A 23,039-nucleotide genomic window follows, 5' to 3' on the forward strand; every position below is an offset into this window, starting at 1 on the left:
TTTCCAGTTTTCTCAAGGCACTGGCTGCAGTTTCTCTTCACTCAAGTTTGATGTTCAGACTTTGGTGTCAAAGGGAACAGGTTTTGTGCCCCGGGAGCCTGCAGGCAGATGGCACCTCAGCACATGGAGGGACATGGTGATGGCCTCTGACATGCGGGCAATGGTGAGTCCATCCCACTGCCTCAGGTTAGAGCTGGATTTCTTTATAAAAATTATTTTTAAAGCAAGCTACCTTCACAGGCAGGCACAGCTTGGGACTGAGTTTATATGAGTTTAGTGAAGTTTTGAATGTTTGCAGCACCTCTGTTACTCAGCTGCTACAACAGAGGGAAAAAGAAGGAGGTGATGTCCCAGCAGCTGCTCTGTCGCACCATGAGGCCGTCGGTACGGGGACTCAAAGCGTCCCCAAGACTTAGCGCTGTCGTGCCAAGCACCCGCTTCTGAGACACGGGGGCAGGTCCCTGCACTGCCATTAACACTCAGAGACCCTATACATGAAGGCACATTCATTAATGGTCAATTAGCTGCTCTCAACACCCTGGAGACAGAAAAACAGCCACCCGCAGCAATCTCTCTTTCCCCATCCCCACAGGAGCATGGAGGAGAGGGGAAGGGCTTGGAAATCGGGATGTTCACTGAGGAACTCAATCCCCACGAGCTCCTCAAGCACAACAGCCGGTCTCCATGCCGCTTTTCCCCCTGCAGCTCAGGGGTTATTTGGCTCTTGCTGCATCAAGCCAAGGGCTGAACAAGCAACTTGTTCTTCTGTCGTTCCCCCGGGCACTGGCGAGTGTGCTCAGCCCTTTGAGAGAAATCAGGCTGTTAATTCAAGAACATCATTTGAGGCAATGTTTGAACTTTCTGTACCTTTGGGAGGAGAAGGATGAGCCCGTGCCTGATGAGAAGGTCAGGGAGCAGCCAGCAGCTGACGTGCCGAAGGTCAAAACCAGCGCTAGCCGGCAGAATCTGCTGGGGAGCAGAAGGCTCCTGCTTAAAGCTGTGCTGGGGACAACACCGCCACCGCAGACCATTTCACTTATTCCTTCCAGAGTTCAACTACTTATTGTCCTGATAACCCAGAGCACAAGTTTTGGTTTTGCAAATTGGAAGTTTGCAAAAGCTACAGCAGTATGCAGAGACATGCAGTCACACCAATCTATTGCTGCAAACGCAAAGTGAAAGGCGTCTGGAAATTACGACGCTGATGTAGGCAAGACAGAAAAGCGCAGGATCCTTCGGCACCAGTGGGTACTGGGTATCTCCCCCTGGAGAGACGGGGACCCTGGAAAGGCCCCTCATTCCTCTGACTGGGGGAGGCGAGGGGCCTGGCAGCTCTGGCACAGCTGCGACATGCAAATGTTGACCAGAGATAGGAAGGAGAAGCTAGAAAAAGCCAGGAAAGAAAGATCAAAAAGGGAGTTCTGCTAAACACGTGCTGCAAGTGTTTTCAGCTGTCACTTTTTTTTTTTTTCTTTCCCCTTTATGTGCTTCATTTACAGGCAGTTCCCAAGTAAGAAACACATGGAAAACACTTTCCACTTTCTTAAAGTCAAATGTGTCCTTTTCTTTCTTGGAGAAAATTTGGAGCATCTGTCCCTTTGACCACCATATACGAGAGGTATAATACATTAATATATCTATATTATGTATCTATAATGTATATTTTAAAATATATAATAATGTATCTATCTCCATCCTCTCCCCCCTTTCTCTGATTTTCTGTGCACAGCAGTTAACAGCACAAACAGCTGAGTCTTTCCATTCTCAAGTTTGACTAATCCAGAAAAACAACTGTAGCAAATCAGGACAAAGGTCCAACTTGTCCAGTATCCTGTTTTCCACAAAGATGAAGGGAAGACACTTGAAGAACAGCATAAAAACAGGGTGAGCATGCAGTGATGCTTCCGAGTCCTTGCCCTCAGCCTCCAGCAACGTGCAGTTCAGAGACCAAGATGCCATGTGTGCCTTTGGTAGAACTTACCTGCTGAAGAGCAAGCAGACACAAACGGGTTGGCGGTGGCAGAGCACCTCGTTCCTTTTTAAAGAGTTATGAAAATTTAGTACAACTCAAACTGGCGCAGTTGAACTTCCAAAGCAGCAAGTTTTTCTAATGCTTTAAAGTATCTTTCCTCGCTGTAGACCTTACCAGAGACGCAGCTGCTGCGACTTCTAGTTCTCCACTCACACCCTTGCAGCTCACCCGAGGGGCAGAGCAGAGAGACCCTGCCCTGACCCCGAGGCACCTGAAGCTCTTCAGCTCCTCAGCCCTGTCCCTGTCCTCCAGACCTTCCACCGCGGTCTCCTGCCTCTTCTGCCCCCATCATTCAGAGATGCTGAGAGCTCTCTGGCCTGTGGGTAAGGTTGCTAGAGAAAATACTGAACATACAGATATGCTTCTGCTCAGTGGAGCGAGTTTACAAGTGCAAGAAAAAAAAAAAAATTCTTAGCTAGTTGCAGTGTGAGCAGATCAAGAGGAGCGGAGGAGTCTCGCCTCCTGGACAAAGCCTGCTCCATTGCTGGATTTTGAAATGAATCAATAAAGAAAATGAGTCCGACAGCCAGATGTCTGCTTTGATCTCGCTGCGCTGGAACTGGAATAAAGCCCACAAAATCTCCACCAAAATACTTTCTTTGAAAGCTCTTTGCTAATGGCTTTCTGACTGCAGGGGACGAAGGCAGCAAACGTGAAGGTCTGATGCCATCTAATGGCTGCTTCCATTTTTACCTTTCACAGGCTGTGTTTGACTTTAGGACTCCCAACCACAATTTCAGAGTGCGAACTCTTAAATTTACGTTGCTTCCTGCAGACACAGAAACAAGAAAGGCACAACCAGTTGTAAAGGGGCTTTGAGAACACATCCAAGGAAATATTTTCTCTCCCTGGCTCAGCATAATTGCCCTGTGTAGCTCCCACGACTGATGAGGTATCAGGGTTAAATACCTACACAGGCAATACCAGAGCCAGGATGGAGACGTAAGCTGTGACCAGGTTTGCCCTCCAGTTCTCATCATCAGGCTTTGTTCTGTTTGCTTACAAGTTGATCACACTTCACTGAAACTTTCCATGCTGTGTGCTGGTCCAAGTGAAAACTGCTTGGGTGTGTTTGCACATACTGTCGGCATGCATAAAATATAAAGCTCATGTAATCAAACGCTTCCAAAGAACAAGGCTGTAGAAAAACTCAAGTTTCTCCACATTACATTCTGGCAATCTTTTCTCTTCGAAACTTAGATTGCTGCTGTCTTTGCAACTGAGATTAGAAACTGTGGCAAAGGGATGAGCAACCTTTATATAAGGGATGTGCTTTCTGCTATTCCTTTCAGAGTCTGTGTAAGCTCGGCCAATCTACAAGTCTCTAAAAATAGGAGTTTATACAGGCTCTGTGGCAGCTAAAATGTCAGAAGCGCCCATCTGCACTGACCGCCCTCCCGCCCTTCCCCGCCGGCTGCTCGAGCCGTCTGAGCCGCGCACAAGGCAGCGCCCGCAGACACACAGACCGCACTCCAGCTGCCCGCACACACATCCCCGGGCACACTCTAATTAGTGCTTTTCAATGAGTCCTCCACCTCATTTAACATACCGGACCTTTGAAAGAACAAACATCAAGCCAGGCAATCACCCTATGGTGAGGGGATGCATTTCCCCACCAGTCTGCAAGGAGAGGAGGAACATCGGTGCTCGCGTCAGAAGTTGTCACCAGACCGCATACCTGGACTGGGCCAACACTGGCCCTTTCTTCCTGTTGTTGGCTACTTAACAGTACATTGGATTTGAGAAGCTTCTATCGGCTGAAGCAGTGAAAACTCAAAGGTTCTGCAAACCGGACTTCCAGAAAATAGAAAATCCTCAACTACTGAGTACCAGAGAAAACATGCTCAACAGTGTACAACAACTCAGCTGGCAAGGCAGGAAAATATTGGTCAAAATGGCCTATTACAGCCTTCACCAGGACATTCTCCTATCTAAACCAGCATCTAAATCCTGATCTAAAGTATACCTTGTTCTGCAGTTTTTGCAAATTGAGCAAAATCTGGTTTGCCATGTAACACTTGCCTCCAGAACAGGTGAGAGTCTGCAAAAGAAGTTGGCAGGTGATCACCTGGATCACAACACAGATTTTAGTACGGCCATACCTACACAAAAGTGGGGTAGAAAGATGCACAACTTTATAAATCCTTTGTTTTCCTTTACAAGGTTCTTAGGTGGTAGCTTGCAAGTAACTGCCTCTTCTCTGTATTTCTCTTTCTTGGATTAAGCATCCTAATGGTAATAATTATTTCCTATCACGTCAATGATCGGTTTTGAAGCTCATCTTTCCAAGGCTCCCTCTTCCCAAGATTTAAGCCTTAATGTATGTTATGCCTGCTATGAACATCTATTTGACTTGCAGAATCTCAGATCTTTCTTGTTAACTCTTTCAAGAGTCAGATCTAAGTGAAAACAAAGGGTCTGCTGTGGTTCATACACTCTTGGGAACAGAGTTCAAAGTAGAAAACCATAGATGCACTTAACCTTACAGTGTCAGCCCCTCTAGTGTTCACAGAGTGTTCACTTTCATGTTAGTGCAGCACTAAGCAGACTGATCCTGGAGACAAACGATAGTAAGAAAATTACTTGAATCTTGATTAAGATTCATTGAAAATGCTGAACCAAAATTGTCCTCCCACACAGGGACTGAGTTCATGAAACAGTCTCCAGACTTGGAGGGCTGGATTTTGACTTTCTCGTAAACAGAAACAAAAGGCTGATTTACAGGAAGACAATGAAAATAAACATTTGTGAAATCCTTAAAGACATTTCACAGAGCTGATATAGCTATAAAAACATAACACTGCAACTTCTGCAGCCTCAGAGACTCCGAGATACACCATATGCTGGCAGGGCACGACACAGATGTCTTCAAATAACTTCGCATTAAAAGCCTTCCCTACAAAAAAACCTTTGTTTTCATTAATAAAAATTAAAAATAGTAATTACCACAAGCTATTTCCCTGCTCTGTACTTACACAGACCTTAAACCATCTATTTCCCACGTCCTTGGCCATCACACGTAAACCCACGCTGCAGAGCAGAAGATACAACCCAAGAAGCCGGGGAAGCAGCCGGGGTGAGGAAACCCTGCGGCACAGACACAAACCAACCGCCTGACAATGCTGCCTATTTTACCACAGGCCTGTCCTCGTTCATCTCCGGGATCTGTGACACAGAAAACAACTGTTCTCTAATAAGATCAGACTATTTTCTTGCATAGCTTTCAGAATAAGCATAAGCAAGAATCCATCTTCAGAACAAATTCTTGAGAAGTAACATGCATAATCAAAGCATCTTTTCTACAAGCGAGAGACTCAAGAGCACTGTTATAAACAAAAGGCTGCTACACAAAATCTATCTATTTAAAATACTGTTTATTTGTGATTTAACATTAATTAGCATTACATCTATGAGCAATTTCAGATAACATTTATATATTTTCCACAGGACACAAGAGTTGGCTGGCTCATTCTTTATGCCAAAGCAAGTAAATAGAGGCATTAGCAAAAGGTGCAAATAGTTCACGGTTGCATTTTAAAAAATATTTATGCACATTGCATTCATTTAGATATATTTTTTAAAAAGTTATGAAAAGCGTAGTTCACAGGTTACTGTTTCTACATATGTTGTAATACAACACAAATAATGTAGAACATAAAAAACAAAGTAAGCAACTGAAAGTTTCCACTATGATTAAAAACACTGATTCCAGTATTTAGTGATAGCTAGAAAATTGTTTCCAGGATCCATTCCAACATTGCATTATCACACTGACACGGTCAAAGCTAACCAGCCCCCGAACATGCTATAATCAACATTTTTGCATGCCAAACCACTCTCCAGCCATATTTAACAATTATATATTGTATAATATTTCAACCGGCAATTTGGGAATCACATGGATCTTTAAAATGTACTTCCTATTGCAATGACTGATTTACAGACAATTTGACACAGCGAAGAAAACCCTATGTAAATTTCTATGTTTAGTTTGTATTTACAATACAGTAAAAGTACTAAAATGACAATATCAGTAAAAATGAGTAAGTGGCGGTACCGCCCTTACCCGTGGCACTAGGCTCTGATTTGCTCTGGGTTCATCCAAAGGACAACACAGATTCATGAGACCCTTTTACAATTCAAATGAAAGCGAAGGAAAAAACCCAAAGTGTTGCACTCTGTATGAATCCATACAAATTATTTAAAATGTCTAACATGGAAATGTCACTTTGCTGATTTAATAAAAATACCCCACAATCCATATCATGTATTTAAAAAAAATAATCACCGAACTTTTACTTTCTTTGTCTCCTCCTATTTTCTTACTATTTCACTTTCCCTTTTAACAGTTTTGTTTCCTTCATTTGGTTAAGAGATTATTTTTCTTCATTCACTAGCAATACCGTGAGAGAAAAAGAAAACAAACCACAAGGAATCTTTAAACATGAATCCAGTTCAATTTTATATGCTTTTATCCTTTGATTTCTAAGTCCCTGGATTCTTGAATTATATTTAAGTATACTCTAAACCAAGCATTCTTAAATACACTCTACTATTAAATGCTTGGTTCACATGCTTATAATACCTTTATACTGAATGGTATACAAACATTTGAACATATAAAATCTTCTTTTTGTTTTGCCAGTTAAACTAAATTATCAATGTTAAGTGTATAAAAGCCCCCTTCTTGAAAAATAAGGGTTTTCCCCTCCCCAACTGATAGAATAAAAAAGAAGTCTTCAAAAATTATATTTCACTAAAATGAAATATTTGGCAAAAAAGTTATTGAAGAATGGAATTCTTTAGACATCTTGTATAATTCCAAATAAACTTTCTCTTACACAGTTTTTTCCCTAATATTATGTGCCAGTGTATAATATTTCTATATGATCTAATCTTAAAAAAGATTTAAAGGTGTGCTGTTACTGTGCGCCCACTCAAAGAGGGGTACAGAAACATAAAATATATGGTCAAAAATCACAATACGAAAATGTATGATCTGGTTATGAAATGAGACAGCAGTTTTAAAAAGTCGTATGATCACTCAACAGTAACTTTAATAAAGACACTAACTGTACTGAAAATTTTAAGGTCGGCAAAATACTCCAAGCAGAACTTGCTGCTGCATACTGTGATGGTATTTGATCTTGCTATGACGGTAATTGAGCACCTGCCAGTGTAGTTCTACATGAAACTAATGAGCGTTTCCAACCCTCATAGCAATTTTGGGCACAGTTAGGTGAGAGATGAATTAATTTTCCACTAACATGAAAGGCTTTTTGTCGTTTCTTTTTGTCTGTTTGGTTGGGGTTTTTTTTAAAGCAAAACCTCTTCCAGTTCCTTTTTGTTTAGGTTAAAAGTCCAGTTACTGCACACCCCTAACACTACGCTGTTAATGGTCAACTGAAACATTTCAAATGTGCAATGTCTCCTCACTGCAGAACTGCACTTACGCTTCTACTTTCTCCTTCTTTTTACTCTTTTTCAGGAAAGATGGCGTGCGGAACTTCTTCTTCTTCTTCGATGGGGATTTGGAAGGCGACCCTTCGGGGGACAGGGTCTCTTCTATCTTTTCAGAGCTTTTAATTGTGATCTCTACGCTCTCCACAGTACTGGTGGTTAACTGACTGACCCTCCTGGTGAGATCTTCTTCCACATCATGTGCATCTTCCTTGCCGTTCACCACCACAACTGGCAACTCCACTGATATTAGCTTAGCATTCTGGGTATAGAGATCTTCATGATTTTCTGAAAGAACAGACAATTTTGCAATTATTTATGTCCACTATAATGCAAAAAAACCCCGCTATTGAAACAAAATCCACAGAGTCTGGACTGTGATGTGAAGAATGAAACTCAAAGTGCTTAGATGTGTTTTTTTTCTCCTTTTATCTGTACTCTTACTCATTGTAAACAGACAAATGTTGGGAAAACGTCATTAAAGCAAAACAGGCTGGCAAAGCTAACCTTATCTCTGCCAGGTACACATATACAATTGAAGCTGGATACACTATATACAAATACGGTCTAAACAGCATATATGTATACAGTCTCAAGCACTCAGAATTACTCTTTACTGCATGAGACTAATTTATGAAAATGCAGCCATTTCATACAGAAGTCTTTAGAAAACTACTCTTTCCAAATGCCTTCTTAGACTTTGCTGGAAAAGTCTTAGGCAAGAAATCTAATCTTAACACTTCCAATAAATTAGGAATATAATATCTATTTCCCCTACTTCATTGATGTCTAAGTTTCAGTACGCCCTGCGTTATTTTCAGTTTGTAAGAATTATGTATTAGAAAAAAATGGGAAAACTAGTTTTGGTAAAAGAGGTCTCTTTTTGGCTCAATGGACTTCATGCAAGTGTAAAGAACGCAGCGGAAGAGCAGATGACTCAGGTTACCAGAGCCATTGGCGTTGTACAGAAATTGCTTGGAATACCTTCTAATTTGTCTGGGACATTTTGCGGGGATTGAGTTTGTGACTGAATTTGTGACACAGATGAACCGTCATCTGAGAATAATTCCTGTTCAGCATCTGCAGGACAAGATTTGAATTAGTCGCCATGCAAAAGTAAAAAACAAGCAAGAATGTCAGTGCTAGTGCCACAAGATTAACAGCTCTGCTAGCATCGCGTTGCTTATGCTGACAACATCAGGAAGTTACAATACACAGTTTAAACTCTACAGAATTACGGATTTAAACGTTTTATTTGCTAACAAACATTATATATTAGTTCTTTAATAGAAAGAATTTTAAAAAGTGGCAAGGTTGCGTTCCAAGTAGCATGCCCCATGGTTTTATCTAGCTGTAAGTCACACAGTTTGCTGTTACGGTGAAGTATTATGCTACACTCTGACTGTGATACATAGGAAAATTGTTTCATTACACAATATTAGTGAAGAAAGAATGCATAGCAAGTGTTATTGTTAAAAAAAAAAACAAAACCCCTATGTATAAGGAATTATGTATTATGGAATAGTAGTGTTGGAAGAAGATTTAAAAAGTGAAAGTAGACGAGTCTTGCACATTGGAAGAACAGAAGAAAAATTAAGGAAGCCAAGACCAAACATCTCAGTAAACTTTTGCTCAGCTGGGCACAGACCTGAGCAACTTGATCTAACTTTGACATCAACTTTGAGGAGGAGGTTGGACTAAGATGACCTTCTCAGGGCTCCTCCAATCTAAGTTATTCTATGATTCTGACAAAAAAGTCATTCTGTTTAAGCGCATTTTTGTTAACCCCATTTCTGAGCAAACCTTTCATTTTAGCACTAACCAAAGTAAAAAACAAAACAAAAAACCACACACCACGAAACAAAACAAATAATTCCACCATCTCAAGAATTATTAGTTCTAAAGCAGCTGCCAACAGTATATACTAATAATTACCTCCTATACATTTTTTACAGTAGATATTTTCAAACTAAACCCTCATTATTAAAATGTAAACCCCAACACTCAAAAGCACACCACGGACCTTCCAATCCTTGCTGCTTGCGCTCAATTGTTTTCTTGTACTCTTCCAGTTCCTTTTCTGTGAGATGGCTGAACGGGTTGGGTGGTGCCGGTGGCGCGTGCTCATCATCTTCAAATTGCATTGGCTGGAAAAGAGAAAACCACAAAATATAGCAGTTAAAAAAAGAAGCAAGCAAACAAGATGTATATGGTTAATGTCTCTTCTTTTGCCCAAAGTTTGGTGACACCAGATTGGCAGGGAATACAGAAGAAAACCACAGATGCATCCAGACGAAAATAACCTCATTTAATAGGCATTCACATAGTAATGAGCACTGAGCACTGAGCTGTAAATCATCATCCTTTTGCAGCAGCACAACTATTATTTGAGGGTTGTGTTTTTTGTATCAAGGAACACAGCTTCATAGTAGAGAGCTGCCTCAACAGCTTTTACACTTCAGGGACTAATATATTCTTCAGAGAAGTGAAAGCCCTTTAATAACAGGGGTTAAAAAATAAGGTTCCCCATAATTTCTGTAAACACCCCAAGTTCTAGGAATTTTTGTGTAGAAAAGTGACTATGCTCATGGTCCAGCTTGAGCAATCTAACTGAAAGAGCTCTTCTGAGATGACTCTTACAATGACAAAACTAGAATTATACTCACGTTGAAAGAAAAATAATTTTGAAAATATTCTTTTTGCCTGAAGTAAACAAGCAAACTCCATGGTATCTCAAAAGAATACTGGAAACCAAAATGAGGAAATAGATGCACTAACCCATGAATGGTTGGAAACTCTCAGAACTACAGAGTTCCAATTAATCACAGTTTGTTATATAACTTTATTAGGGATATCTGCACTGTTTGGGAGTATTTTTCATTAATGAAAAGATTAGTGTGGACAGGTAAGAAACTGCAAACCCTCCCAATAAGAAGCCAGTTTCTATTGCAAGGTGCCTTCTACACAGTCCCATCCCAGCTTTTAAATTCAGTTATTTCTGGGTGCCAACGACTTCCTTTAGCAAGGGTTCCACAGACTGATGAACAGATTATTTCTGGCACCGTGCACTGCAAAGTTCATCACTCTTTAGCTGAAATGGTTTTAGACAGGGGTCCTACTTCATCAATTTCAACGGCAGGCAAACTTACCATTCATATCTTCATTTGAAACTAACATTTTAAACCTCTGAAGTGAAACATGAATAAAATGTATCATATATGTCATTAAAATAATCAGTTCTAACAAAACATTTAGAAAGAAAATGGCCCAAACTGATGTTTGAAAGACAGGCAGCCAAATAACCCAAATATTTGTAAAAAATTAATTATGTTCTACTCACTGGACTTGGCTTTTTATCCACAACAATCCCAGCGAGCAGCTGAGACTGTGGTCCTGCTGTCTTTAGGTCATATCGGTTTTGCTCCCTTATCTATAGAGAGAGAAAATAAACGGGGTTAAATCCAGATATTTCTCTTTAACAAATCCTATGGCCATCAGTTTGCAAAGCCAGTAACACAGGCAGCAGTGAGTGGCTGGAGGGTCAAGCTGTATACTGCTGCACCTGCAAATTAATGTCTCTCCTTCTACCTCTGAATGCACTGTATATCTCGTTTAGCCCTTCGAATACTCCCAAATATCCACCCTAGTCCCAGCTCCTGCACCTCATAGAATCACAGAATCATTCCGGTTGGAAGACACCCTCAGGATCATCGAGTCCAACCATAACCTAACTCTAGCACTAGACCATGTCCCTAAGAACCTCGTCTAAACCCCTTTTAAACACCTTCAGGGATGGTGACTCCACCATTTCCCTGGGCAGCCTGTTCTACTGCTTCACAACCCTTTCCATGAATATTTTTTTCCCAATATCCAATCTAAACCTTCCCTGGTGCAACTTGAGGCCATTTCCTCTTGTCCTATCACTTGCTACTTGGGAGAAGAGACCAACACCCTCCATGCTCCAACCTCCTGTCAGGTAGTTGTAGAGAGCGAGGAGGTTTCCCCTCAGCCTATGCAAACCAGCCCATGCAAACCAGCATTTAGAAATAAGCTCCAAGGAACAGTATGTCCCTGAACCTGTTCTCTCCATCCCATAAATGACCTATGTTAAGCTATTGGAGAGATCTCTGCAGTCACAAAGTTTGGTAAAGTTTTCCCCTCTGTGAATAGCTCACTATTTTCCCCAAACCAGCTACACTGGCTTCACCTTGTCAGTGCTTAAGAGATTGATAGATCAGATATAAATACAAATATAGATCATTAAAAAAAAAATATCCAGAGCAGAAAAATAGGAATAAACCATCTAATGAGACAGGGACATGCATGAATTTAAATGTAATTGTCTGGGACTTGTATTATTAATCTCTAGATGATTAGAGGGTGCCTTTCCAGTTCTAAGGAAGGGAGTTGCTCCTTCTGACTCTAGTTCAGTCCCCACAGATACTGATATGGTGCTTTCCAAGAAAGAAAAAAAATGTAATCAAATGGAAAGTGTCCTGAATATCTGTTAATATAGTTATGCCTAGGGTGGAGTATTTGGCCAGTCTGACAGTCAGCATCTTGTGTGCTGGAAGGGAAAAGCAGTGAGATACTTGTGTTTACAAAGAGGTCCAACAATACCTCACATTTTCTTTTTTTCCTGCCATTAGGAGGAGGATGGGACCATAGAAACTCCAGCTTAATAAGTGCTAGGAGAATTAACACAGAACAGAGTGAGATGACAGTCTGAGACTGAATCATGCTGTAGATGATGCACCACAATTCAGTTCATGTTGACCCCTAATTATCCACTAAATGTAATGCTAAATAGCTGGGACTACTATTTCCTATCTATGATTTCCAGAGTTAATACTCATCCTTCATTAAACTATTGCATTCAAAATTTATATATATGTATATATAGTATATGTATCTACAGACTTCATGTTTATCATACATTTAAATACATGCCTTTTAGTGCCAAAATCACATACAAAGAAACTTCTTAGCAAAATCAGAACATTTGAAAACGTTATTTTACTGCTGTGTTGAATTATCACTTGAACATATAATTTGGAAAAGTTACAATTTTCATTTAATTACACTTATTTTACCTTATTTCTCTTTTCCAACACTTCACTCGGGTTTGTGTTTAGAGGAACAAATTGGTTTGGATCTTCAATTTTGATTGGTGTTCCTCCACTAGTCTTGGAGGAGTCATCAGCTTTCATCCACTTAAAGAAAAAAAAAGAAAAAAGCTAAAAACACCAACATGATGGGGAGGAACAATTCTCAGTGTTGTCTTACTGTTAAAGAGGAGATATAAAGACAGGACTTTCTGACTTTATTCTCAATTCTACATGACATCCACAAAAGAATCCCAATTCCTTACAAGTCTGTTTGCCCAAGAGGATTTAAATTGTCTTGATCACATATCATCACTTTTTGTAAACATTGAAATACATTCCTGAAAAATGCAGTACTAACTGTGCACTAGTGAAGTCATATTTAGAAAGGATCACACTTCCTAGGAACTGGCACGTAGATCCACCAGCTCGAAAGCCTTTGTTCATGCAATTAGCTTCCACCTCTGCTAACCACACATCTTGTCTGTAGTTTTTCTCCTTTGTAAGCAAGGTTTGACATCAGCTGCTGAGGGTGTTTCTCCCAAACGTAAGTTTAGAAACTCGCTAGCCTGCCAGCAGGAGGAGCTGGTGCTTTTACAGCTGTGCTATGTGACTGGGAGTAGCCTCATAGCAAATAACGCGCTTTGTGGTGTCATGAGAGCGACTTCTCTCCAGGCTGCGAACACAGTGGAAACATCTTGGTGAGTTGAATGAGGAGGAAAAAAATCTTGATCATCATTAAAAGTAGTAGCATGAACAGACTCTTCAAAGTCTGTTTTCAGTAGGCTCCCAAACAGGAAAGGGGCAGTTTGAGATTAATTAGTTTGTGTTTCCCTTGTGTAGATAAGAGAACAACCTATGAGTTATTTGAAACCTTACTATGTTTGGTGGGTAATTAATAGCACAAAAAGATATGGTAGAAAAACTGTTTTCTACTTCAGGAATCAGAAGGGCTAGTAACAAAACAGAAATCATTGTGAAATTTTATCATAAACTCTTACTCTTCCAAACAGTCAATCCCCCTTTTCCCGAAGAAAAGGAGGCCCTTAGTACCGATATCACTAAGTCTCCCCAAAGCCTATTTTTATTTGTTTGATAAACTTCTTTGCTAATCCTGTTAAAGATCTCCTCATATAAACTGTGCATAATTTACTTTCAAGTAGTGCAAAAACTAAGCAACCACCTAAAGTATCTACCTACCGTGATCTTAGTCCTGGGACTGGTTTCACCGTTCCAGGACTCCTCAGGCACATTAACTTTCAAGTATGTGTTTGGAGAGTTCAGCCACCTTGTCTTTTCCCTCTGTTGCCTCTGCGCCAGGAATTTCAGGGGGGAAAGCGGGACTGTATCATCTTCAAAGGAAAAGGCAGTCACAGTGGCTGGGATCTCAACGTCACTCTTATGTCTGGGTTTTTCTCTGACTAATGGTTGCCTATAGGCATAGCCAGTTCTATACCCCTATGGAGGAGGAAAAAAATAGATTAAAACAAAAAAACACCCCAAACAACAAAAACCCAACATTTTAAAATCAGAAAAATCTGTCCAAAGAAGTCATGGAAGTTTTGTGCTGTTCTATATGCTTTAAGCAGGTCCACCGAGCTCTTCAGAGAACAGGCTAGTGGTGTTGTCCATCATTCATTCATACTATTAACATTCAAGAGACCCATTTAAAATACAGCACAGCAGCAGCTGGGTAGGACCCCGCTCACACTTCACCTTCCTCTCATCTTCATGAACATGTGGCCACCAAATGACCCCCTTGCTCAGGTTATGACCTCGGTAGCTTGCATGAGGACATTTTTATTTGCCTTGCACAATGGCACATCCTAGTCCATGACACTGTCCGCTTTGTCACTATTTGTATTAAAGGCTGTTCCAGAATTCACATTGCAGTGAATCAGACATTTCAGATGAATAAGAGCTCATCACCTTATTTCCTAATATTAGAGTTAATAACAAAATACAGAGGGAATCTGCTATGTCGATTTACTACGTGGTGATTAACATATATTTTTACTATTAAGCTACTATAAAAAGCAAATATGTTTGTGAGATGGGCTGGACAAAGTTTAAATTCAAAACATTATCTGACAGTAGTATGCTGTCTTGATAAGAATTTATGAAGTGACATAATAGAAACTAAACCAAGCAGAAGAGATTTCATATACAATAGAAGTTACTCTGCCTTCATTTTCACACTCACAAAGAAATCAGAAAAAAAAATTTGCTTTACAGAAGCTAATCCTACACTCTCAGAAGCTTACAAACACTATACAGACAACGCCATCAACGTGCTCTCACCAGGTTGTCCAGCATCCGCATGAGCGCTTCAAATTCTTGCTCCCCAACTTTCCATTTGTGTTGCGAAGCCATATTAACTCCACCTCCTCCAGTTGCTGCCACAGCATGTGTGGAAGGCTTGAACTTCTGCAGATCCAGCAGCAGGAGATTGTCTATCCCACCTGCTCCAGCTAATGCATGAACCTAGAGACAGCAATGAAAGTACTTCATTCATGGAAAAGCTTTTGGATTCTCTGCTTTTCTGAACTGACAGGAGAAACTAACACATGCTGCAGTTATTTCTCAGGCTAGTTTTCTACTACACAAAAATGTATTAAAATATATAGCAAGCGATGTTATTGAAAGGGAGATAATGTCTGCTAACAACTGCACTTTCAAAGGAGTAGACTCAAACGCTAGCTTTCAGAATACCTTGAAAAGGTCTTTCTGCATCACAAGACTAAAAATATTTCGATTTTAAATCCATTTCAAAACAGGCGAGTGATCGAATGCAAAATGAATGGCAGGGTAAGGCAGCAAAGGAAAGGAGAGGGAGACTGACATTTGCACTTCCAAATGCCTATGTGGGAGGACAGGATGACTGGGGAAACAAACAAGAGCAAAGTGATGAAGTTTCTGGGTGTGGGCTTAAGAGTTATGGAAGACGAGGACACTTTCAGGGGTCTTTTGCCACAAGTTATAGATAATACCTAGATACCTAATTAAGTAAAGACAAACCAGAAACAACTGATTTTGGGAGGCAAGGTATGTTTAAATCCTCTGCCCTCCACCATCGCTCCAAAGATCTTCTGTTTATTTGGTTTTACAAATCTTTGTGATCAGAGAGAGAAGCATCTTTCCTTGTCAAACATTGAGCTTTGATAAGACCTCTCGACATCGAGCTTGTTTAAGTCACGCTTTCACATGCAGCAACTACTGCAGAATCATTCACATGCAGAATCTACTGTCTGACAGATTCCCTGCATGAAGCTCGCCCTCCACAGCATGGAACAAAACCTGTACCCTTTGGAGTGTAACACCACTGATACTCATTCTAGGAAGAGTGATACAGTATTTGTGCTGTTCCTTCTATGCTTTCCTGATTATTCCAATTTCTCTCACTTTGAACTAGCATATGATTACTGGATCCCCCAACTCCAAATATTTTGTAATATTAGAGTTTTTCCCATCTGGGATGTAATCTATAACTCAGCAGCATTAATGTTTGAAATTAAAATACAGATAAAACTCTCACCTGTGTTTCACAGGCCAGTTGAACATTAAAAATATAGTGGAATGCTTCTTCCAGTGTCTCTCCTAGTGCCACCACACCATGGTTTCTCAAGACTAATACCTAGTAAATGAGGACACTAATGTTAAATGGTAGAAACTGGAGCAGTACATGAAAATAATTTATGAAGAACGTGAATGAGGTTGAATACCTTGCAACTGGGGCCAAGAACTTTCTGAAGCTGAATTCTCTCTTCCTGTTCATCAAGAGATCCCTGGTAGTTGTAATAAGCAACATCTCCCAGAATCAGTGCCTCCTGTGATATGGGAAGGATGCCACACTTCATAGATGAAACCTGTTTCAGGAAAATGAAGTACTGATAATTAGGAAAAAATAAAACTCTTAAAACCAACATCTCAAACATGCAAGCCTTAGCAGGATGTACTTTGTAACTTTTCTAGAAGACAGACAACGTCTCCACAGTGAAAGCTTAGAAGTAATACCTTTTTTTTTTTCCCCTCAGTTTAATTTGCAACAGGGTGACAGAACTGCTGTTACCCAACCTAGGGACAGGTTCATTATAAGAAAAGACAAATTATCCCAACTGAGTTAATTTTTGTGAATTTTATCCATGTTTAATTCTCAGCATAAGCTTACTTAATGGTTTTTCCTTCTTTCCTACATTTACAACTTCAAAAAGCTAGTATAAAAGAAGTTATCCATTCCTTTTGTCTGTAGCTAAGGAATTAATATATTTGCATTTATATATAAAATAGTATTAAATTATCTATTTATCTCAGACCAATTCTTTCAGGTCTCCTTGCATTTTTATTATTGTTATATTAACTATGACTTTTTAATAGTGAGGTAAATCCAAACCGAACATAACTACTAATTAAGCCACTTAAAAATGGAGTCACATAATGCAAATGATGAGGTATACAGCACGTTATATCGTCTAAGATGCTATAAATGAAGCCCCAGTAAATGATATACTTTACAGCCTTCTCAACCTGAGCACAATCTTACGTGAGCATCAGGTTATTCCTATCCATTTCACTGCAGTGGCCCAGCCTTCTTTCTCTGCCTATTTGATAACCTCACACCTTTCCTTACCAGTGTAGACTCAATGTTAAAAATAAAACTGGTGTGAGCAGTGATTCAGATTCAGAAATGTGCTCTAAGCTCATAAGGCAAATCTGTTTTCTTTTAATGCCAGAAGGAAGACTTACAGCTGCCGTTGCAGGGGTGTGTATGTGTATTACACATCTGACATCAGGGCGTGTGGAGTAGATGGCCACGTGTGGACTGAATCCTGCATTGTCAATACTTAGAGCTGTGCTTCCCTGGTCAACGACATCTCCTAGGATGTTCACTTTCACCTGGAAAAGTTAAACAAAGGAGCAATATTCAAAAAGTTTGTAACAACTGCCATTACCTACAAACTACCCTCCCTTTCTTACTTGGTACCAAATTTCCTTCCCCATATTTAGGGCTCAGAGCATGAAAAAGTGTAGGAGAGCAGACAGGAATCTGTGTGTCAATCAGCCCTCCTGCTATTCACACCCTTGATAGTTGTTGGAAGTCCAGCCATGGAGGAAGTAAAGACAAGACCCTGATACAACATATATTCCTCTTTGGTCTAGCTGACCTTTTTATTTTTTTCTGACTTTTAAAAATCAGTTTTGTTAACATTTCCTACATTTTAAATATGAAGAAAATTCGATCTCTGAGAAATTTCCTGTAAGAAAATTAAATGCATAGGGAGTTTTCAGTTTCACGGGAACATTAAAATAATAATTCCAGGATCAACAAAAAACAACAGCAAGGGCATATCAGGTCTTGTTCTCATGTTTGTATTTTGGTTCTGTGTTTGCTGGTGTAATGCTATCAGTCTCAACGTGCTACCCCTTCCAACTGGAGGTAGTTTCTTTACAGAATCATACTGACATGAAGAACATATGGCAGGTTCTTCACCAAAAGATGCGTGATTTAGCAGCTACCATTGCCTAAATGCCAATCTGTAACTTCACCCAGCTCCTTTACTTAGGCTGGGGAAGATTATTCAACTTTATTTCCCCACTTACAAAGATAAGAGCAGATTCTACTAACACTACTCCCACAGAGTCATTTCATATCTATTACCATATTGTCAGGTTATAGGAGGTTGCTGTTACACTGAGGCTATTTGACGAGCTGCATCAGACAGGAAAACAAAACTTTGCTGCTCCACACTGAAGCTGAAGGCAACGCAAAAGAAAGCAAAGCTAAACCCAAAAAGAAATGCTGAGGATAAAGGATGCTAATATCCAAATCTCTAAATAGTTAATCAGCTTTTCATCTGGTGGGTAAACATTAAAAAACAAACAACAGCATGATTATAGTTTAGAAGTCCATTTTAGTAGCCACAAACAGGTTTAGCCTTGCTGGTTATTACAGAAGGTGAATCACGTACCAAATTAGAAGCTGAAGCTTCAGAAAAGGACAGACCTCTTGGAATGATTAGAATATGGTCATGTTCTTTGCTCACTCTTACCTGAAAAGGAAGAAGAAAATGCATTATTGATCTATTTTTGAATTTACATCATTCAGGGGGAAAATAAATTTGGATGAATAGGTAAGATTCCAAATAAAATTTTTTGTTCTCTAAACTACTTACTGTAATATAGGCATTTGGCAAATGTGCCCACCCAAACAAGTCAGCCAACCTATATAAGCTGGCTAACTTGCAACGAGTAAGTTTTTCTCCCTTAACAAATGAGGAGGTATCTATCCCAGGTAGATCGTTGATGGGTGTAATCATTCCATGGCCTGAAAAACAGATAAAAAAAGATGATGGCCAGTCAGACAACTAAATAACTTATAGCTATGCCATGATCTGCCAGAAGCAGTGTATTTAAATTGTTAGCAGAGTAGTACCAGCAATTCTTAGACTGGAACTGCACTGCTGGAATTTCTAAGGTCTTTACTGAAACCTCCGTTACATTAAGACAGTAGGAACCATACTCAGAATTTAAGACTTCATCTCTCTTTCAAACACGGGAGAGGCGAAATACAGGCTTCCTTTGGAGTAACGCTTGGATTTTGAGCTTTCTCCCAATTCGAGATCCTATATAGGACTGGAACTGCGCTTTAAGACATCTGCCACTAATTAAGTATTTTCACATGTTACTTTGAAAATTACAGGAGAACACATTCCTGCTGGAATTCCGACACCAGTATAACTATCTGAAGAGATGTCTCAGTCTGAGCACTTTAATTTAGTCCTAATGAAGGAGTTACAGTTAGTGCAAAAGTTCTCAAACTGCTGGAGAGACCACCTCTTAGAAGGCACAAAGATCAGTTTCTCTCTTTTGACTTGCGACTACACAAACATACACTTCTCCCCTTCGCGAGTGCACAATATCCCTTCGAGTGCTGCAGCCTTTGCTTACATGAAAGTTAAGACCAGAAGAAGTAAAAGTGATTTTGGTTTTCAACAGAAAGAGTCTGCACTTGGAGATTAGTCACCCTGTCCAAGTCTCTGAGCAAACGCAGCAGAGACAACAGTGGGACGTGCAGCCTTGGTAACCAGCCAGAGACACGGAGATAAGATTATTTGGGCTCTGTTGTTCTCTTCCACTCATTTTGTTAAATGAACTATGAAAAGCCATTTTGGGACCAATTCTTAAAAGGTGCTGAATACTGACAGCTGCCACTGTACTTCAGGCTTGTGAGCTCCCATATGATGTCCACCCACAGAACTCACATTGACTTTAACGTTTTAGTGCTTCACAACTTGAAAAGAAGACCTCGGGTGTTAACTGAAAGATCCTCATGACATCTTTATGACTAGAGTGTGTACTACAAGCTGGTTTTAACTGTGGGAGCTGTTTGTGGAACTATCCACCCACCCCTTTTTAAAAATAATAATTTATATGCAAGAGTAGAAAAATAATCTAAATTGTCACATATTTCACATCTTGTTTTATGCTCATGTTAAACTGCTAATAGTAATGGAGTGCAGCATTTTTTTTGTTCCCTATCTCAGTTAAACTTTTATTAGCAAATTCTACAATAACTGAGTGTGAGGACTCCAAACATTTTGGATAGGATTATACAAATCAAAGAATTTGAAAGAAAGAAGCCTAAAAAGGAAAGTTAAGGTCACCATCTGTACTACTTCACAGCTGAATCAAGCTCTGACAGAACTTTTATTCAAAGAAAGGAGAGATCCCAGCATTACTAAGGCCTGGTGATAATAAAAGAAAGAGGAAAAAGTGCAATTATATGCATAATTCACTTACTGAGTGAAGACGAGGAAAAACCTGCAAAAGAGCTTGCTGTAATGTATTCAGCAATCTGCTGTAATGCAAGCAGTCCAGTGGGGTTATTGCCCTTCTTCATCTGTTCTTGAATAAGGCATTCCAGATCTTCTCTAAAAGCCTGTAGAAACATTTGAGAATCAAGGAAACCTGGCTTTGACAGAAATAAGATTATTATAGGTGGGGCTGGTAGCTTCACCTGTTACTAATGTTACACTGTACTTCTCCTTAGACCTTGTTTTTTAGCTGCTTATAACTTTGCCAAACTTTAACTATCTGACCTAAACTTTATGTGCTAAATATTGGCAATTTGGGGGGCAGGAGGAAGGAGGTTGGTCACAGAGGGTTAACTAGTTCCCAGAACAAAACAAGATAAAGCATATTTTTGTAAACAATAACAAAATCCCATTTTTATCAATAATTAAGGAGTTCTCCATATTTTGGAAGAGGTACTTGAAATTCAATCACAGTGTGTTGCTTTTAGTGCTAGATATTTTTTAATTCTGTAATCCTTCTGAAAATCCATCCAAATGTGATAAAGTTATAAACAACTGGAAAACTGGAGCTCATCCATGCTCAAGTAGTATCACAGACATGCAAAAACTCAAAGGAACACTGGGATGTCATCTCCTCTCTATTTCCTTCCTTCTCCCAAAGAAAAAAAAACAAACAAAAAAAGAGAAAAAAAAAAAAAAAAGAAAAAAATGCTTTCCTCTTCCCCTACATAAAATGTCCACACCCCAAGAGATAAACTGTCTTTTTTCACAGTATCAAACCTGGTGTACTATACGCTGTGGACAAAGCCTGTTCCTTCTAGATGACGGACAGATTAACCACTATCCACAACAAATGCCTGTCCTAGGACTACTGCAGTCTTGCCATTTCTTGATTAAGTAAATTCTGTTCCTTCAAACTTTCTTTAGAGCAGGGGTGTCAAACTCATTTTCCCCGGGGGCCACATCAGCCTCACGGTTGCCTTCAAAGGGCTGAATGTAATTTTAAGGACTGTAATCTTAGGACCGTATAAATGCAGGAGTAGCAGCTCTAGAGGTTACATTTTCTAACCCTCTCATCATTTCTTGGCAGCACCTTCCAGCTTTTGTCTGAACAAGCAGTACACAAAGCTGCATACGACATGAGCTGAGGTGTATTGCGAACGTTCTTGCTGGTTCATTCCAGAAAGACATTTGGTGTCTTTACCACACAGCTGACTCCTATTATAGCTCCAGGCTATTCCCAGTGTGTAATTTCTCCTTTCAGTTTGCCTTCCTTAGCAGAGTACTTGCTCTCAATTTAAAAAGAAAAGAGTTCTGTATGGCAAATATAATTTCTTCACTGAATTTTAATTCAGTCCTCCAAAACACAAACTTTGTTGGGTAAAATCCACCAATCTCATGACATAGTCTGTTCATCAAAAGTTTGGACTCTAAAAGAGAGAGTGCTACCAGACCCCCCAAAAACATCCTCAAGACTCTACTTGATATGGCCTCTCAGTTGGATGGCTGAGCATCCATAAATGCACTTTAATTTCCAAGTTTCCAGGCACCCTTGCTCTTCCTTAGGGTAGTTTTGCCAGGATTGTGTGTACCTGAGACTTGCCAGGTTTCCACAAGTAAAGCCTCTAAAAATTCAGGTGGACTGATTATGCATTATCTGTTACATGGATCTCTCTGTGCAGATGAGACTATGCACACAGCATGCCCCAAAGAGATCAACCACCTCTTGCCAGAGGTAAGATACATGGGCAAAATCAGGTTTTTCTTTTTAGTGGCTGCTGTAGGTAAGATCTACACAGCAGGGGAATGGAGCAGATGGGGAAAAGGAAAGAAGAAACAGGGAATCAAGTGAGGAAAGGAACCTGACTGGGATAAAAGAAGTGGAGGTATGGGAGGGAGATCAGCACTGGAAGCCCGTAAGGAAAACTGATGGGAGGTAATTATGGGCAGACAATTGCCAGAAAGGCAAACAAGGATTTGTGGAAAACAGCAAGTGGTTGGAGAAAACATCCTGACTTTAATCCTTCACCTATCAGCAGATGACTGTGGAACCCACTGCCTTCAGTCTGACTCATCTCTGAGGATGGCCATCATCACCAGGACGCCGTGTGTCCCAATGGCCATATAGGTGCCACCCGTACCGACAAAATAACCAGCGCCGTCCCCAGCCTGGAACCCAAATGTGCCCAGACTGCTGAAGTCAGACACCCAGAGGATGTTTCTTTGGCCCTTTTGCACAGAGATAATAATCCTTAAGTGTACTACAGTTGTCCCCATGCCTCGTTTGGCACACAGTGGCTAGATCTCACTAGAAAAGAAATTCAGTATTTTTTATTCTTCTCATGGCTCAGCATGTGGCCCTGTGCCTTTTTTTCATGCTACTCATACTCTATTGAGATGACAACTATTATTTACCTGACAAGATTTTCTCAGGGCAGATAATTACTGTAAATCCAACTGCTTCACAAGCATTAACTTAGTAATCCCCAAAATACGCCTTTAAGGTGCAGCAGGGCCCTGTCATCACTTCCACAGAACAGGAGTGAGCAGGTTGAGGTCAGATGCTTCCACCAATTTGGGACATTCATTTTGAGAGTCCCAGAGCCCCATTTGCAGAGCACTGGGCAGTAA

At 40.1% G+C, this 23,039-nt stretch overlaps 1 protein-coding gene across 4 annotated transcripts in view; it reads right to left on the reverse strand.

Moving 5' to 3' along the window:
- Nucleotides 1–5,389: 5,389 nt before the first annotated feature.
- Nucleotides 5,390–23,039, reverse strand: part of ADD3 (adducin 3) — a 99,985-nt gene continuing 82,335 nt past the window's right edge. For 3 of the 4 annotated variants that reach the window (XM_065638901.1, XM_065638902.1, XM_065638903.1), the window contains 12 exons: nucleotides 20,395–20,533; nucleotides 18,768–18,919; nucleotides 18,564–18,644; nucleotides 17,341–17,490; nucleotides 16,320–16,463; nucleotides 16,133–16,231; nucleotides 14,899–15,081; nucleotides 13,798–14,055; nucleotides 12,586–12,705; nucleotides 10,833–10,922; nucleotides 9,516–9,639; nucleotides 5,390–7,780 (listed from right to left, as the gene is read on the reverse strand). In XM_065638901.1, coding sequence (XP_065494973.1) covers nucleotides 7,482–7,780; nucleotides 9,516–9,639; nucleotides 10,833–10,922; nucleotides 12,586–12,705; nucleotides 13,798–14,055; nucleotides 14,899–15,081; nucleotides 16,133–16,231; nucleotides 16,320–16,463; nucleotides 17,341–17,490; nucleotides 18,564–18,644; nucleotides 18,768–18,919; nucleotides 20,395–20,533 — 1,839 coding nt within the window. In that variant the 3' untranslated portion in view covers nucleotides 5,390–7,481. Of the gene's footprint in view, nucleotides 7,781–8,476; nucleotides 8,573–9,515; nucleotides 9,640–10,832; nucleotides 10,923–12,585; nucleotides 12,706–13,797; nucleotides 14,056–14,898; nucleotides 15,082–16,132; nucleotides 16,232–16,319; nucleotides 16,464–17,340; nucleotides 17,491–18,563; nucleotides 18,645–18,767; nucleotides 18,920–20,394; nucleotides 20,534–23,039 lie in introns of all 4 variants that reach the window. The other variant, XM_065638904.1, reaches the window with a different exon arrangement.

The sequence above is a fragment of the Caloenas nicobarica genome, chromosome 7 (assembly GCF_036013445.1).
Source record: "Caloenas nicobarica isolate bCalNic1 chromosome 7, bCalNic1.hap1, whole genome shotgun sequence".
In the NCBI taxonomy this organism is placed as follows: Eukaryota; Metazoa; Chordata; class Aves; order Columbiformes; family Columbidae; genus Caloenas; species Caloenas nicobarica.